This window comes from Streptopelia decaocto (assembly GCF_964273445.1).
Source record: "Streptopelia decaocto genome assembly, chromosome: 2".
In the NCBI taxonomy this organism is placed as follows: domain Eukaryota; kingdom Metazoa; phylum Chordata; class Aves; order Columbiformes; family Columbidae; genus Streptopelia; species Streptopelia decaocto.
Window position 1 is genome coordinate 160,732,149 of NC_138655.1, and position 17,869 is coordinate 160,750,017.

Sequence of the window (17,869 nt, forward strand, 5' to 3'; positions counted from 1 at the left end):
CAACAACCGGCTGCAAACTCAGGCCAGAGAAATTAAAACGAGAATCAAAACAGGGGATTTTTAACAGGCTGGTAATTATCCACGAGGACAATATTCCACGGAAAGCAGAGGGTTGTGGGAGGTTTCAGATCAAGCCCGGTTACATCCCTAAAATACATGTTGTAGCTCAAACAAGACATCAAGCGCGCTGGAGTGATTCTGTGGCTGAGGAGCAGCCGTGTGGGTTTCTACAGGCACAGAGAAAAACATTTTCACTGTTTTTAGGCTCTGGGTGATGGGTTGGGGGACATGGGGCTGCTGATCCAAGATCTGTCAGGGTTTCTTACATTCGGCAACAAAACGACATGAAAATTGGTCTCGTACCTTGAAAACGGGGGGAGCGGTCACTGCAAGAGTCAGCACGGGGAGCATCCAAAGGCAGGTCTGTGGGGGATTTATTTCAAAACTAAGGTGAAAACTGGGAAGAGCTGGGCAATTTGGACTGTGCTCAGACCCCCCCACCGCTCTGTGATGGGAGACATCGCACTTTTCCATGAGGAACAGTTAACTTACAGGCACGGGCTCTCTAAATAAACTATTTTATAGTATCTTGGTTCATTCTTTATCACTGTGGCTGGTGGTCTGTGTGTTTGTGCAGAGAAAAGTGAAGATGCATATGTTTAAAGAAATAAGCATTGCAGCACTTGAGAAGAGGTCGGCACCATGCCCTGTAACATCAGGTGCTCCCAGATTCTTTTCTGCATCTCATGGGTTGATCCACAGCCACCCCAGGAAGGATTTTGCTGAATGATCTTCACAAACCTGCGCGGGTATTAGAAAGGATGGCACGTTGCCTCTCCTGTACTTTTTCATGTGAAAATGTTATTGATTCGCGCTCCTGTATCAGCGAAATCAGAACCTCCAGCTGCAAACTCCCAGCCTGAATTCAGCAGCCACCGCGGAGCAAAATCTCCAGAGCTCAGGGATCCGCTCGCTGCTGTAAAATACCTGTCCGAGGTGGGCTGGTCTCTTTAATCTGTTCTACCTCATGCTGCATAATCAAGATGAACAGAAACAAACCGCAGCTCGCCTGGATGAGACCATGTCTGTGTCTCGATCCGGGATTTATGAATCCTCGTGTTGCTGGGAGGACTGAGGGTTGCAAGATGCCTTTTCCTCTGATGCTATCAGCGAGGTGAGCGGGAGGAATTTGGCAATGAACTATATTATTGGCGAGATACCTGACAGCTTTGCCAAGCTATAGGCCGAGCTTAACCTCAACTCCGTGACCTCCCACATCAGGGACCCCATGAACTGTTCAAAGAGAGACATAAGCAGGAAAAAGAGAGGGTGACACCACCCTCATTGCATCTGGAATAACTCCTGCTCCGCTTTCTTTTTCATTCTGCCCCATCTCAGCCCAAGTGGAGTCAGGACGCAAACCTGGGGAAGGGGGCGGCAGTTTGTCCGTCCACAAATCCGCTTTGCGGGGTTAAACTTCAAACTTCACGCTCGCAAGAAGAGGCTGACGAAGCAAAGCGGAGAAAGAAGAGCTTTCAAGGCTTCCAACGGAGAAACAAAGCAGCGCTATACAAAAATGACGAGCTCTCGGTCTGGTAACCCCCACGGCCGGCTCGGCACTGGCAGCTGCATGGTAATGCCTTATTAGTTTGCGCTTGGTGTTCTCCCCACGCTGCAAGAGGAAAGGACAGCGATGCAAAGGCTTTCGGCATCTCCGTAAGTCCCTCCATTGCTGCAGCGATGCCTGCGTTTTGTTGGCAAGAACGTGACGGTTGAATGCAGAGATGCAGAAATAAGGAATTCATAACCCGGATGGTGAGTTTTGTATGGAATGAGCTCAATTTGAGGTAGGTCTAATCTGCACAGTCCACCTTTTCAGTGGAAACCATTTCAGAAAACTCTGCTGCCAGTACGTTCAAGCAAAGAAACAGGTTGGAATGAGAGAAAACCCCCCGAAGTTCACTCACAGATATTCACAGGCCAGGCTAATCCACTCCCTCAGCACTGAAGTGCTACAGAAACCCAGAGACAGGTATCAGTGTGCTGATAAAAACAGAACTGGGTTTGTTCCCGGCACGGCTTTGGAAAGCAGCCGGTATCACTTTTGCACAGCAAATTCCTTCGTGAGCTGATAAACGCAGCAGCATATTGAATATCGAGCCCTCTCGAGGGAAATCCTGTTGGAACTAAGGAGGTTTTGCCCAAAAATCACCCTGCAGAGTTGCAGCTCCCTGAACTGCACCAATTTATGGGCTGAGCGCTCTCACACACAGAATTTGCTGACATGCAAAACCTTCACCCTTTCTGTATTTCACCTCCATTTCTCACCCTCTTCTGCAAACGCTACAGAAATGACGGGATCTGAGGCTGCAGAGCTGCGCTGCCACCGCATTTCAACCCACGGGCACAACGCCCGGGCTCTCCCTGCTTTGCAGTCCCAAGAAATCTGAATAGCTTGCTTAACTCCCCTCTTGTTTCTGCTGCCGAATGGCCTGTAAAAAGATATCCTTGACTTGGTCCATTGTGTCCTGATACAGTTTAAAGTCTTCCTCCCTGTTTCTCACAGTAGCCTCCAAAGCGGCCTTTAGAGCTTCGTTCTCATCCAGCTGCGTCACGAGCCTGCGAGGAAACAAAAGGAAAACTTCCCTGTGAGCTGTGGGGCTTCAAAGCAAATTAGAACAAGCGCTTCAGCTCTGGGGGAAAATAAAATGAAACACATGCTCTCTGGTAATTTTATGAGAGGCGAGAGAAGGAGCAGACTTGTTCCTCCTCTCTTTGAGATAGAAAAGAGTGTTAGATGACCAAGGTGTGTCTTGTTAATGATTGTAATTTTATTTTTGCTAATAAGCTTGCAATCAATGCATAAGGAAAGGAAAAGGGGGAGGAAATGGAAGAAGAAAAAGGGGGAGAAGAAAAAGGGGGAGAAGAAAAAGGGGGAGAAGAAAAAGGGGGAGAAGAAAAAGGGGGAGAAGAAAAAGGGGGAGAAGAAAAAGGGGGAGAAGAAAAAGGGGGAGAAGAAAAAGGGGGAGAAGAAAAAGGGGGAGAACAAGAGGAAGAAGAAGAGGAAAATGAAGAAAAGAAAAAGAAGAAGGAAAAGGAAAGAGGAAAAGGGAAAGAGGAAAAAAGGAAAGAGGAAAAAAGGAAAGAGGAAAAAAGGAAAGAGGAAAAAAGGAAAGAGGAAAAAAGGAAAGAGGAAAAAAGGGGAAAAGGGAAAAAGAAAAAAGGAAAAAAGGAAAAAAGGAAAAAAGGAAAAAAGGAAAAAAGGAAAAAAGGAAAAAAGGAAAAAAGGAAAAAAGGAAAAAGGAAAAAGGAAAAAGGAAAAAGGAAAAAGAAAAAAGGAAAAAAGGAAAAAAGGAAAAAAGGAAAAAAGGAAAAAAGGAAAAAAGGAAAAAAGGAAAAAAGGAAAAAAGGAAAAAAGGAAAAAAGGAAAAAAGGAAAAAAAAGAAAAAAAGAAAAAGGAAAAAGAGAAAAAAGAGGTGTCCTTGTGCATGTTTTGTGTTGCTTACTGTTTGCATTACCTTAACATTTCTGGGTATCTCCATAATGATTAGGAAATTTGTGTAAGAATGACACAGACCAGCTCAAAACACAAGAGCTGTGATTTCTAGGGAGTTCACGAGGTTGTGTCTCGCGAGGAGCGGGTGCAGGGAACATCCCAGCAGCCGGTTTGAGCTACCGCGAGTAACGAGACACGGAGGAAGGGAAACCCGACCTGGTGCTCAGCTCCTGTATCTGCGCCGGGGGCGGCAGCTTGGCCAGCTGGGCTGCGGGGAGCTCCGCTCTGTCACCCGGCAGCACCACGGATCTCGAGTGACCGGCGGCCTGGCCTGGAGGTTTAATCACAAAACGGAGTTTTAGTGAAACAAGCAACCGTCTTCATTCACAGAATCCCAGAATGTCAGGGGTTGAAGGGCCCTGGAAAGCTCATCCAGTGCAAACCCCCCATGGAGCAGGAACACCCAGATGAGGTTACACAGGAAGGTGTCCAGGCGGGTTGGAATGTCTGCAGAGAAGGAGACTCCACAACCGCCCTGGGCAGCCTGGGCCAGGCTCTGCCACCCTCACCAGGAACAAGTTTCTTCTCATCTATAAGTAGAACCTCTTGTGTTCCAGTTTGTACCCATTGTCCCTTGTCCTACCATTGGTTGTCACCGAGAAGAGCCTGGCTCCATCCTCCTGACACTCCCCCTTTCCATATTGATCCCCATGAATGAGTCCCCCCTCAGTCTCCTCTTGTCCAGCTCCAGAGCCCCAGCTCCCTCAGCCTTTCCTCACACGGGAGATGCTCCACTCCCTCCAGCATCTTGGTGGCTGCGCTGGACTCTCTCCAGCAGTTCCCTGTCCTGCTGGAACTGAGGGGCCACAACTGGACACAAGATTCCAGGTGTGGTCTCCCCAGGGCAGAGCAGAGGGGCAGGAGAACCTCTCTGACCTACCGACCACCCCCTTCTAATCCACCCCAGGTACCACTGGCTTCCTGGCCACAAGGGCCCAGTGCTGGCTCATGGTCACCTTGCTGTCCCCAGGACCCCCAGGTCCTTTTCCCCTACACTGCTCTCCAACAGGTCGTTCCCCAACTTATACTGGAACCAGATCATTGAGTTTGAATGTCTGCAGAGAAGGAGACTCCACAACCTCCCTGGGCAGCCTGGGCCAGGCTCTGCCACCCTCACCATGAAGAAGTTTCTTCTCATCTATAAGTGGAACCTCTTGTGTTCCAGTTTGTACCCATTACCCCTTGTCCTATCATTGGTTGTCACTGAGAAGAGCCTGGCTCCATCCTCACTTAATATTATGACAACTGTTGCTTCCTTGCCTGTGATAAAGTTTGCGTGTGGCACACGCCAAAACAGCTTTTGTAAAGCGCTTTGATCCTCAGCATAAACACAACATAGGTTATAAAACTTCAATGTGTGCTTCAAGCTCAGGTTGTAAATCAGGAAAGCTTTTCTAAATAAAGGCTTACCCAAAACATGGAGCATTGCTCCCGTCATTTCAAATGGGCACAAACACATTTTTCAGGGTTATGGAGAAAATAGAATTCAGATTTACTGCTGGCATTGGAGAAGCAAAAAACTGTGACGGACCAGTGAACCCCTACGATGGAAGAAGGTTCGGAGAAGAGAGGCAAGAACAACGTGCTCAGGAAGCTCAGAAAGGAACGCAGGGGGTAGGAGGAGGATGCTGAACTGGTCCCAGCAGCGAGGGGACTGGATGGCGACCTTTGCTGTCGATAAACAGCTAAAACAGTTGAGTATAATGTAAATGGCCTTCTTTAAAATAATCAATAGGAAGCACTACAACTACCTGAAAGGAGGTTGGAGCATGGAGGGGGTTGGTCTCTTCTTCCAAGTAGCAAGTGATAGGATGAGAGGAAATGGCCTCAAATTGCACCAGGGGAGGTTTAGATTGGATATTAGGAAAAATTCTTCACCAAAACGGCTGTCGGGCATTGGAACAGGCTGCCCAGGGCAGTGGTGGAGTCACCATCCCTGGAGGGGTTTAAAAGGTGTTTAGACGAGGTTCTCAGGGCCATGGTTTAGTGCTAGAGTTGGGTTATGGTTGGACTTGATGATCCTGAGGGTCTTTTCCAACTGAAATGACTCTATGACTCTATTATTATTGGGGATTGGACTAGATGATCTTGGGGATTGGACTAGATGATCTTTTGAGGTCCCTTCCAATCCCAAACATACTGTGATACTGTGATTATTCACCTTGAGGCAGCCAAACCAACCTGAGAGAAATGCATATGTGGTTCAGAGTAGAAAAATAAAACAAGCAGCAAAATGAACTTGGAAGAAAACCGGTTTGACCTGGCTTCAACCCACGTGTTCCATTCCACAGCTGGGGACACCCAGTAATGTCACAGTGAACATCTGGGCCGGTAACGGGAATCACATCTGTGCTGCGATTCAACTGTATATTGCAATTGCTGTATTGTGCTCGTATCGTGATTCCACTACATTGCTGTCTCACTTTTCCAAATTAAAATGCCACATCACACCAAATAACTCCAAAGAAGTAAATTTGGTATTGAAACACTAAATCCTCCTCATGTGGAATATCTGAAAGAACCTGGTCAGGGAGTATTGGACTTTGACAAAAACATGAGAAGAAAAGGCGATGTTGTATAACCAAGAAAAGCTTTTGATCTGGAGGCTGAGGAAAACCTGTTACTTACCTATTCTCCACTGGGATTATTCTTTGCTAATTAGAAATTTGGATAAGACATTAAAAAAAAAATGAAAAGCATGAATAATTTTCAAACACAACCGGGTCGCTTCAAGCTACTCAGCATCATTATCTATTTCCCTTGAATTGAAGAGACTAGAAACATCAGATTAGCAATTAGATCAGCTCTCTCCAATTTTGCACTTTCAGAAAGAAAAGAAAATATTATGTTAATTAGTGGGTTCTCTAGTCTCCATTTTATACTCAGGCTTTTCATTCCTTCTTATTTCATCAACTATCTGGCATGAAAGCATTTAGATAACCTACATGCTTTGCTGAAGAGGTGTATTACGGACTCGTAGACTCACTTTTTTGTACAAACTCCAGAGAGTTTTGCACATCACAAGGGGCTGAGCTCTCTTCAAAGAACGATGGAGAAATAGATTGTGACGTACTCATCTTACGGACTTAGAGAGGATTTCTTCCTATTAGTCTTAATGCCAATTCTTTTCTACATTTGCTTTTAGTCCTTAAGCAGACAAGATTAACGAACTAAATATTTAGCGAGAAGGAACCTGTCAGAGTGGTAAGAACAAGCTACGACACGTCAGTCTCCCAGAAGTGAGTTACTAAACTCTTACTACAGCACAAGAACTTGACCAAAATGGCTCAGGACCTGGAGAGTTTATCGCTTTGAGGTTGCAATGGAAATTTAAGTGGAGCTCTCTTACCCAGAGGAATGTCCTATATCCTGAAGGCCAAGGGCTGCAGCACATTGTTTCTAAGTGCAAGGTTTCTACTCGGATCTAAGTTTTTCTGCAGTACTTTTTGTGCTGTCAGGCTCTCGGTTAATACAGGTAAGAGAGCTCTAAAAATCAGCGCTTGCAGAAAAACACATGAGAATGAGTCACTGTTGGCTGAAGCTCTTTCTAAGGACACAACAGTTCTGCTCTATGGAACAGACTCATATTTTGCAGAGAGGAGTAGCTTGAAGATCAAGCTACCCTCCCTGTTGAGGGTAAAGTCTCCTCTGAATCCTGTTCCCGCTTATCTAATTCTCTGTATGCTGGGAGGGTGAACGGCAGCACTTCCCTTGAGGTCCTGAACACCGTGTAGATGTTAGACTGGAGACCCAGCCTCTCCTGTAGGAACCAAGATCTCAGTAAGCAACAACACAGGATCATAGAATTATTTTGGTTGGAAAAGAACCTCAAGATCATCGAGTCCAACTCTTAACCCACCCACTGGCACTGCCCCATGCCCCTGAGAACCTCATCTCTGTCTGCTCAACCCTCCAGGGATGGTGACTCCAGCACTGCCCTGGGCAGCCTGTTCCAATGCCCAACAACACTTTGGGGAAGAAATTGTTCCCCAGATCCAACCTCAGCCTCCCCTGGTGCAACTTGAGGCCGTTTCTTTGTGTCCCTGTCTCCCCTCAGCTCCTGTTCTCCAGCTGAATCCCCAGGTCCCTCAGCCGCTCCCATCACACTTGTGCTCCAGCCCCTCACCAGCTCTGTTCCCTTCTCTCAACTCACTCCAGCACCTCAAGGCCTTTCTTGGCGTGAGGGGCCCAAAACTGCCCCCAGGATTCACGGTTTGGCCTCCCCAGGTCCCAGCACAGGGATGGTCACTGCCCTGGGCCTGCTGGCCACACCAGTGCTGGTACCAGCCAGGATGCTGGTGGCCTCTTGGCGACCTGGGCACACACTGGCTCATGTTCAGCCGCTATCAACCAACACCCTTCTCCACTGGGCAGTGATTTCTTGAATCATGATCTTGCTTCGGAGAGATCTTATAGTCAAACACGGATCAGACCAAGAGCACTGCGATGGGAGGTGCGAAGAAACACAATGCAGTCACAGTAGCGCTTCTTACCTCAGCCTGACTCACATCTAAGGAGAAACAAAACACCAGTGCAGGTGGAAAATGAGCTAACTGCTTATTGAGATCATAGTGCTTAGTGCAGGTCAGCTGCAAGGCAATGAGGCAGCATTAGAACACATGGCGGTGCTGGACGGAGTCGTGATGGAAAGACACACCATCCATCTGTGAGCTGCAGGGCAGTCCCCCCGCAGCCCGAGATCATGGGTTTCAGCGTGGGGCAGGCTGAGAGCTTGTACAAGGGCTCTGATGAGGCTTGTGACCCCTCTAATGACCATAATTCAGCCTGACAGCATCCTAGTATTTGCCAAATTGAAATTCCCATTCCTACTGTTCATCTCCTGGCATTTAAAATCTTTTTACTTTATGAAAATACATATAAAAAGGGAAACCACTGGAAAAGTTTCCTTAAGAATATGTGCCATTTTATTGGTTTAGACACTTGACAGGGTCAGAGTCCTTAAGCAATAAAAGGATCTGATCAAGGAAATAAAAATTTAACATCCACCATGAATTCTCCTCCTGTAACTATGCTAGTGAGGCTTTCATATTTATAGCAGGAGATTATCATGTTCATGGGATAATAAATTACACCAGATCTAATTACTTCATCACCAGCAATAGTTTTTCATAGACACTGACAGGCCTTAAATTGGGATGCGTCCTTTAATTCTGCTGTTAACCTTCAGATGAATCTTTCCAGCAGAAGCGTAAAGGGAACACAGCGGTGGGCAAGGGGGCAACGCAGAGCAGTGGGCTTTTTTCTGTCATCCCATGAAAACAACACATTGCAAAAGCCCTGATCCCACTTAAATCCGTGGCAAAACCCTCTTGAATTAAGCGGGGCCAGGACTTTACCTTCCGCATTGGTCCACTGGTCTGAGTAGGTCCAAATCACCATGTGCAAGGTCAAGTCAAAATGTTCTTGCTGCCTATTAACCATGGAGGTGGGACGAGGGACATCGTTGTGGACAAGTGCTCCACCTCACCTGTTTTGCTCCTCGGGGGAGGTTTCTGTGCACTCGTATTCCTCCCCGGATCCATCTGCAGTTTTTCCAGCTGCTGTTCCAAAATGACGCATCGCCGCCGCTCTTCCTGCAGCCTCTTCTCAGCTTCCAAGACTTTCTCGTTGCCTTCGTCCACCCTAGTAGGCAAAAAAGGTAGTTCAGCTAATTTATGTCATGGCTATTAGGGATCAGTCAGTCTTGATACTGAATCCTGCTTCATAGCTCTCAACAGAGGGAAAAGGAGGATTTTCCAAGCATCCAAAGGCAGAAATCTCAGCGCAATTGTTCAAGATGACATCCTCCAAGTTCGCAAACCAGAATTCACTAATGAGAGCATGATGAGATGTAACCCCATCTAAGTGTTCCTGCTCCGGCAGGGGGCTTGGACTGGATGAGCTTTCGAGGTCCCTTCCAATCCCTGACATTCTGGAAATAATGGGTTCACTAAAGGAGGTCGCCTAAATCCCTTAACACCAGCTACTTGTGTGAATTTACCACTCAGATGAGCAGGAAAGCTGCAGATTGCTGAGGGAAAGGTTTTTTTATTAGAGGAATAATAAACGGCATTTTCTTAAACACTCTGGGAAAATTTGGAAGGAAAATAGTTTATAAAACCCTGTCTAGAATTTAGCTGTTTTGCGTCAGTCGTGCGCGAGTATGAAAAGAAATTTGACGTTGCTTTGAATAAACTTGGCCTTTAGATGCTGTTGTGGAAGTGAGTGGAAAAGAAACTGCTGGTTCACTCTGCAGTGCAGCAGGGAAGACCAACGTGCTTCTCTATTCACCCTGCACATCATCTCAGAAAATTAACTACGAGAAACAGGCTGTGCACCCACAGGCACAGTCAGTGGTGCATCTCATGGGGCAAATGATTCCAAGTGATTGCAAAAGTCCTGGTCCCACTTAAATCTGTGGCAAAACCCTCTTGGATTAAGCATGGCCAAGATTTCACCTTCCGCATTGGTCCACTGGTCTGAGTAGGTCCAAATCACCACGTGCAAGGTCAAGCACTTATGTAGGCTTGATAGATAAAAGTCAAAATGTTGTTGCTGCCTGTTAACCACGGAGGTGGGACAGGGGACATCGTTGTAGACTCTCTGTATTGTATAATGCAGAATAAAAGAATTTGCTTCTTGACCCCACGGGAGATAGCTGATTACTCTCTGAATCAGGAGACTTGATTAGTCTTATTTCCCTCCTAGCTGGCATAACTGGAAAAAAAAAACTATTACACCTATAATAAAATTATATCACTGTCTTAAAAATGTAGCTGAAGGCAAAGCTCTGACCTCCTGTGGCTGTGAATTACCAGGCTGGTGACAAGGTATGAGACATTATATTTCTCTCAGTGGTTCTAAATTCACTACACTTTTCATTTGGCCAGGTGTTCCCTCAGCGCCCACGGTCGATAAACAGTGGAGGAAAAATGACAAGACTAGTCGTTTTTTTTATTAAATCTGCCGCCAATATGAATAACTTAAATTAAAATGTTCCTCTAGCTCTTCCCTTTCGCCCAGCAGGGCCCGATCCTACAAACCTTTTACTATGAAGTATCTTCGCCAGTATGTTCTGCTCCACTGTGATTGTGAAACACAGTCCTAAATTCTAGCAAAATCCCAGCCATATAACTATTCCCAGTGCTCCTTTCTTCACTTAAGCATTATTTGTGTTACCTGAGCTTTGCTGACCCACACTCCAACAGGGGAAGAGGAGGAATGCCTGATTTATTGTTTACATCTATACATGTTGAAATATGACTGGGTGCTATATTATCCTGAGGTCTTCTGAGAGTTATTGCACACCGTCTCGCAAAATTTACTTTACCTGCAGGAGCTCTTGATAAATGTGTGATAAGTGTGGAGCTGCTGAATCATCAGTCTGCAGTACATTTTACAAGCAACTGTGCATTTCATTGACTCCGTGTTCTTCATTATCCTGTGTTCGTGACAGCCCCATTTCAGCCACTACTCACCCCTCCATCCTTATCTAATTGTGTAGCTCTACTAAAGTCTCTGGGCTTATAAACACAAATGAAATTCTTCCGGTGTGTATTTCCAGGATTTAGCCTTTAAAAGCACAGGGAATGATATCTTTACCACAGTTACAAAAAACCAATACTTCTCTGACTGCGATTAATTGTATGGGAAAAGTTAGACAAGTGAGAAATGGTAACTATTGTAAAATAAAGCAAGTAGATAGTGCCTATTGTATCCAATAGTACATCTTCAAAAGTATATCTTAGCACAAGCTGGAATCCAGATTTGGGAATCAAATAATACACAGTCTCTGTCTGGGAAAAAAAGCAGGAGCTGAAAGAGAAAAGATTTTGCTTTCCCTTCCCTCCTAAAGCATAGTTGGCTTTTAATATCATCTTAAATTGAACTAAATAATAGGAACAAAAATCACCACTCTGCTGCAGTTCAACCAAAAGAAATTCATTTAGGGTAAAACTTAACGCGTAAAGGTTCTGGAACAGAAGTCAGGTTATAATTAGTGTTTACTACTGATTCATAATCTTGCTGCCTAAATTGTACCACGCATATATAAATGCACCAATTCTAGCTTTATCTAGGTGCAGAAAGCTTGATGGTGACTCAAATTTTTTCTGTCCTTTGCTCTAAAATAATAATAGTAATAATAATAATAATAATAATAATAATAATAATAATAATAATAATAATAGAATCATCAACTAGGCAGGGAAATTGAGCAGAAAAAAATGTACAAGCCCCTGTTTAAGGAAAAGATCAGACTGGCAGCATCTGGCGTACGGTGCTGCAGGCTCTCCCGCGTCTCAAGTGCTCCGCAATCTCAGCATCCCACAAAGGATGCGCCAGAACCAGCCGCTACCTTTTCTGCAGCACAGCGACCAGTTCCAGGAGCCTGTCCCTCTCCACTTGAGCCGCCTGGCACAGGGCTTTGTGCTCCACGATCTGCGTCTGCAGCGCTTTCCAGTCCGGGCTGTCAGCGCCGGCGAGCCTAAAAACAGCATGAGGGTAGAGAGACTGTTTCCCATTTGATGAATAAAAGCAACGAGACAAAGGGCAGGGTTTGAATAAAACCATATCAAAATACACTTGTCTGAAGGAGAAGGCAGAGTCAAGCTCACTGCCTCCCCCCAGCATCAGTCTCTATATTGCAATAAATAGAATAGAAATATGTGGAAATAACATTTTATTAGCAAGGATTTTCTCCTTTGCAGGGATGTTCTCTCTTCCCACCGCCCCTGAAAACAAACTTCTACCTCTGATTAATTCACTGTCGCTGACTCCCATGGCTGTTGCCAAAGTAAAAGCAGCTACGTGTGGATTCTCCAAAGTGCTACACTAAGCTTTTAAATGGCTCATTATTGATTTTCTCCCACTGAAAGGCTTCAGGCAGCATTAGTACAATGGCCATTCTCATGCCTGATATGTGATGAAAGGAAGGGGCAGTTTTCCCTTGTATCCCATTATTATGGACTTCATTACTTCTCCAACCTCTCTCTACATAGGAGTATTTATTCAGGAATAGCTCCTTTAGCACAAAATGCAGGAGAAATCTTGGTGCTTGGGGGTGAAAAGGGAAAAATGGGATTTATGAGGCGTAAAACTAGCAATCAATTAAAAAAATATGGACAGCAAGGAGACACTAGAGCCTGTGCCAGAGCTCTTTGGCAGCATCAGGTAGAAAGAACAATGGGAGAAGCTGTTTGTTACAGAAAGGAGGCAGACAGGGATAACACTGTCAGCAGCTTGAGGAGTGTGGCAGGAAAACTCCCTTGTTTAGGATAGAGTTTATATACGTACCAGAAAACCTCCCTTGTTTAGGATAGAGCTTATATACATACCAGGAAACCACCCTTGTTTAGGATAGAGCTTATATACATACCAGGAAACCTCCCTTGCTTAGGCTGAAGTTTATATGCGTACCAGAAAACCTCCCTTGTTTAGGATTGAGTTTATATACACACCAGGAAACCACCCTTGTTTAGGATAGAGCTTATATACACACCAGGAAACCTCCCTTGTTTAGGATAGAGCTTATATATGTACCAGGAAACCTCCCTTGTTTAGGATAAAGTTTACAGATGCACCAGGAAACCCTCCTTGTTTAGGATAAAGTTTACACATGTACCAGGAAACCTCCCTTGTTTAGGATAGAGTTTATATACACACCAGGAAACCACCCTTGTTTAGGATAGAGCTTATATACGTACCAGGAAACCTTCCTTGTTTAGGATAAATTTTACACATGTATCAGGAAACCTTCCTTGTTTAGGATAAAGTTTACACATGCACCAGGAAACCTTCCTTGTTTAGGACAAAGTTCACATACGTACCTTCCAGGTGAGATGTTGTTACTGAGAAGGGAAGGCTTAGTAGCTGCCGACTCTACAAGCGTATGGCCCATCTTGGACACTGTGCTGGAAGGAAGAAAGTTTGGTCAGGCACTGAGTTCTACAGAGGGCAGCCCTCCAAGAACTCCGCTCGTATTCCACTGTCTGGGTTTAGTGCTGCCTTGTAGGGAAAAGACTCCCAGAGCCTCCTTAGCGGGTGAGCACAACAGCTCAGCTTGCTCCCCGACTCCAAAACACGCAGCAAAAATGCCTTATGTGAAAAAATCGAGCTCAGCGTTTGATTTCTGTGCTTCTGGGGATACTTTGCTGGCACTGCAGCCCAGCATTGAGGAGCTCCTTGTCACAGAGCAGCCACACAGCAACTCGAGAGCAGGAATAGCTCCCGACCCTGCTTGGCTCAAGCTGAGCACACGGCCATGCAAGCGGCTGCTGCTGCTGTTTGCTTGTCCTGAGGGAAAGGGCTCGAGGGTGATCAAATGTTGAGCATGAGCCAGCAATGTGTGTTCACAGCCCAGAAGGCAATTGTATCTTGGGCTGTGTCAGCAGCAGTGTGGGCAGCAGGTTTGGGGGGGATTCTGCCCCTCTGCTCTGGTGAGACCCCCCTGCAGTGCTGGTCCAGCTCTGGGTCACAGCACAGGACACACATGGAGCTGCTGGAGAGGGGCCAGAGGAGCCACAGGAATGATCCGAGGCCGGAACAGCTCTGCTGGGAGGACAGGCTGAGAGAGTTGGGGTGTTCAGCTGGAGAAGAGAAGCTCCAAGGAGACCTTATTGTGGCCTTTCAGTGCTTAAAAGGGGCTGATGAGAAAGATGGGGACAGACTTTTGAGCAGGGCCTGTTGTGATAGGACAAGGGGTGATGGTTTTAAATTAAAGGAGGGAGATTCAGGCTGGACATGAGGAAGAAATTGTTGCCCCTGAGGGTGGTGAGAGCCTGTCCCAGGTTGGCCAGAGAGGTGGTGGATGAACCATCCCTGGAGACATCCCAGGCCAGGCTGGACGGGGCTCTGAGCAACCTGAGCTGGTGCAGATGTCCCTGCTCATGGCAGGGGTGGCACTGGGTGAGCTTTGAAGGTCCCTCCCAACACAAACTGTTCTTCAATTCTAGGATTCTATGACCCTTGCCCAGAGCACTCTCATCTCCCACCTGCACCCACTATGGGGAGAGACACGCACAGGTCATCGCACTCGTTTGATGGTGTTTCCATGCTGCACGCTTTCATAACCAACCGAACCCCTGTTCTGCAACAAGGTGCACAACTCTTCTTTCCAAATGCCCTTTAAAAAGATTTTTTTATACAGTTTTCTGAAACCTTCTGCTTTGTGGAGCCCCTCAGGAAGATCTCTCAGGATTACTGTTGTACGAGGAGTCAGCTGATAACACTAAAGTATCACTTCCAGTCTGGCTGAGTTTTATCAATCATGATACGTGTGCTTGGGACATAACATTCTAGTGTCTGTTTGCCGAAGTTGAGCTCAGCAGCCTAAAGGCAAGACCTTGTAGACTTAGCCCATGTTTCCTTGTCTGTAGACTGCACCTAACAGAGGATAAAGCCTTAATATTGTGGAACAGGCAGAGCTGCCTTCTAGGCTAGGGGTGGTTAGTCCTAAAATCAAGTTAAGGCTGATAAAGACAGAAGTGGCCCGGTCTAAAAATACAGATTTTTTACTGTAACATCTCCAAGGGGCTTCAGTTCCTATTTATAGCATTTTTCATTTCATCTTTCCTGATAGGAAAAGATGATTCACCAAAGTAAAATGGAATAGAGTGTTCATCAGCATATTAAAGTTAATGGAAGGAGTGAGCCCTGCTGACCAAGTTATTAACAGTTTTCAGACTCGTTCATTGCCCACCTGACACGTCAGCTATTTTCATGACAGAGCTACGTTTGCCACATATACAAGCAATAATTTATCCATTGCACTTAGTGGCTCCTATAAAGCTATTACCCAACCTCGCTTTCCTGCTTGCCTTCCTGCGTACCATCAGCAGAGATATGAAGTAAAAAAGGGGATAAAATACAGATTTACTCCGTGAAAGCACAACTTCTGCAGAGTTAGAGGTGGGAGAATAAAGTCGTATAACAACAGAGATCCAGAAACTTTCAAATTAAGGATGTTTTAACTCTAAACTTGAACAAAGAATCACAGACTGGACTGGGTTGGAAAAGACCTCAGAGATCATCAAGTCCAACCCTTGGTCCAACTCCAGTCCATTGACTAGATCATGGCACTAAGTGCCATGGCCAATCTCAGTTTAAAAACCTCCAGGACGGTGAGTCCAGCATCTCCCTGGGCAGCCATTCCAATGCCTGACCACTCTCTCTGCACAGAATTGCTTTCTAATCTCCAGCCTCAATTTCCCCTGGCAGAGTTGAAGCCCATGGCCCCTTGTCCTATTGCTGATGCCTGGGAGAAGAGCCCAATCCCCACCTGGCTAGAACTGCCCTTCAGGTAGTTCTAGAGAGTGCTGAGCTCACCTCTAAGCCTCCTCTTCTACAGACTAAACAAGCCCAGCTCCCTCAGCCTCTCCCCATAGGGCTTGTGTTCAAGTCCCTTCCCCAGTCTTGTTGCTCTTCTCTGGACCCGCTCCAGCACTTCAATCTCTTTCCTGACCTGAGGAGCCCAGAACTGAACACAATACTCCAGGTGTGGCCTCCCCAATGCAGAGCACAGGGGAAGGATCACTGCCCTTGTCCTGCTGACCACGCTCGTTTGGATACAGGACAGGATACCATTGGCCTTCTTGGCCACCTGGGCACACTGGTGGCTCCTGTTGAGCTTCCTGTCCATTAGTCCCCCCAGGTCCCTTTCTGCTCTCCAGCCACTCTGTGCCCAGCCTGGAGCGCTGCAGGGGGTTGTTGTGGCCAAAGTGCAGGACCCACCACTTGGCCTTGTTGAACTTCATCCCATTGGAATCGGCCCATTTTTCCGGTCTATCCAGATCCCTCTGCAGAGCCCTCCTGCCTTCCAGCAGCTCCACACTCCCTCCCAACTTGGTGTCATCAGCAAATTTGCTGATGATGGTCTCAATCCCCTCATCTAAATCATCAATCAAGATGTTCAACAGGACTGGACCCAACCCTGACCCCTGGGGGACACCACTACTGACTGGCCTGAGAACTTTTCTTAAATTTTGTAGTAATGCTCTACTTAGACTCAAGGATACATCTGGCAATTTTAAAGCCACTTTCAGTGTCTAAAGTGACGTGGTGAGTTAAAATTACATAGAAGAAAACAATTGCAACTTTAACCTGATGAAAAATTCCCTCCTTCCTCAGAAGACCAGTCTCACATCCTCATTGGCAATTAGACTGTGAATTCTTTTGCCACAAAACCAGCATCTTACCAGGCAAGGATATAACTTGCTCTGGTATTACGGTGTCTTTACGCAGCAGGAGTCACATCAGTGCAAACAAAAATCAGATTTACCACTGTATTAAGATTAATGTAATATGACATGGTCCTCAGTGAGACTTTAAAAATGGCGTTTGTTAAGAACAAATTAGGCGTTTTCATAATTTCTGCAAGTAAATTCTACTCCAAGCGTATTTATTGATTTAAATAATGCACCAGTGATTTAGTGCTTACCTAAAATGGTGCTATGTGTTAATCACCACCCTGCTTTCAGAAATCTGCTCATTAGAAGCTCCGTTTCTCATACGAGAGAAGAATCACAGGCACTTAAGCTGACCACATAAACATTATCTGAGCTGGAGAAAGAGAAGTAGCTGCACTACCCTCATGCCAAATGTAGTCATGTCTGCAAGTCTGTATATCTTTCTCTGTTCCAGGACGAAAGTCCAAGAGATAACGCGATTCGACATTCCCATATACTGTAAACAGGCTGCCACAGCTGTTGGCACATATAGCACTCGTGGTTTGATACAACGGTCTGTGAAAACCACATTTTTTAATAACACAACAATTTTCAACGCTGACATAAGGGTTTTCCTTACCGAGCAGATCCAATCCTGCCAAACTGATTGCTGCCTGACGCCAGAGGCTTCAGCAGAGTAAAACCTGGATCTTCGGAGTGCTCGGAAGGTGCATCAGCTGCTCCTGAACTGTCCTCTTGATGGGCAGATTTCTTCTGTTAATGTTGGAGCAGGATAAAAAACCAATTACACAGTTCAAAGGAAAATAGCTGCATCAATACCTAATCAGCGTATTGCTACAAGCATGCCAGAACTTCGGATTAACAGGACCTCCTCAGCAATTTTCCTTTAGTTTCTATCCATTGCAGGATGGAAACAAAGCAAAAGTCAGTAAAAAGTGCATTTTCCTATGAAATCATGGGGTACATACAGGGTCGTTAGAGAACCCACAGCGCAGCACCACCATTACCATTGCCAGCACTGTTGGTTTGTGTCCCTAAACCACGTTTTATCTTTTATCTCTAGCCCCCATTACTGACAGATTTAAAATCTCATTATTACCCTTTGAGGGCTTTGTATCAATGGGAATTG

At 45.8% G+C, this 17,869-nt stretch overlaps 1 protein-coding gene across 1 annotated transcript in view; it reads right to left on the minus strand.

The window, feature by feature from the left end:
- Positions 1 to 408: 408 nt before the first annotated feature.
- The window catches only part of CCDC13 (coiled-coil domain containing 13), a 38,548-nt gene continuing 21,087 nt past the window's right edge, over positions 409 to 17,869 (minus strand). The window contains exons 11-16 of the mRNA XM_082046108.1: positions 17,360 to 17,493; positions 13,384 to 13,467; positions 11,913 to 12,041; positions 9,045 to 9,199; positions 3,713 to 3,827; positions 409 to 2,619 (exon numbers count right to left, since the gene is read on the minus strand). Of these exons, the coding sequence (XP_081902234.1) occupies positions 2,460 to 2,619; positions 3,713 to 3,827; positions 9,045 to 9,199; positions 11,913 to 12,041; positions 13,384 to 13,467; positions 17,360 to 17,493 (777 nt within the window). The 3' untranslated portion in view covers positions 409 to 2,459. The remainder of the gene's footprint in view (positions 2,620 to 3,712; positions 3,828 to 9,044; positions 9,200 to 11,912; positions 12,042 to 13,383; positions 13,468 to 17,359; positions 17,494 to 17,869) is intronic.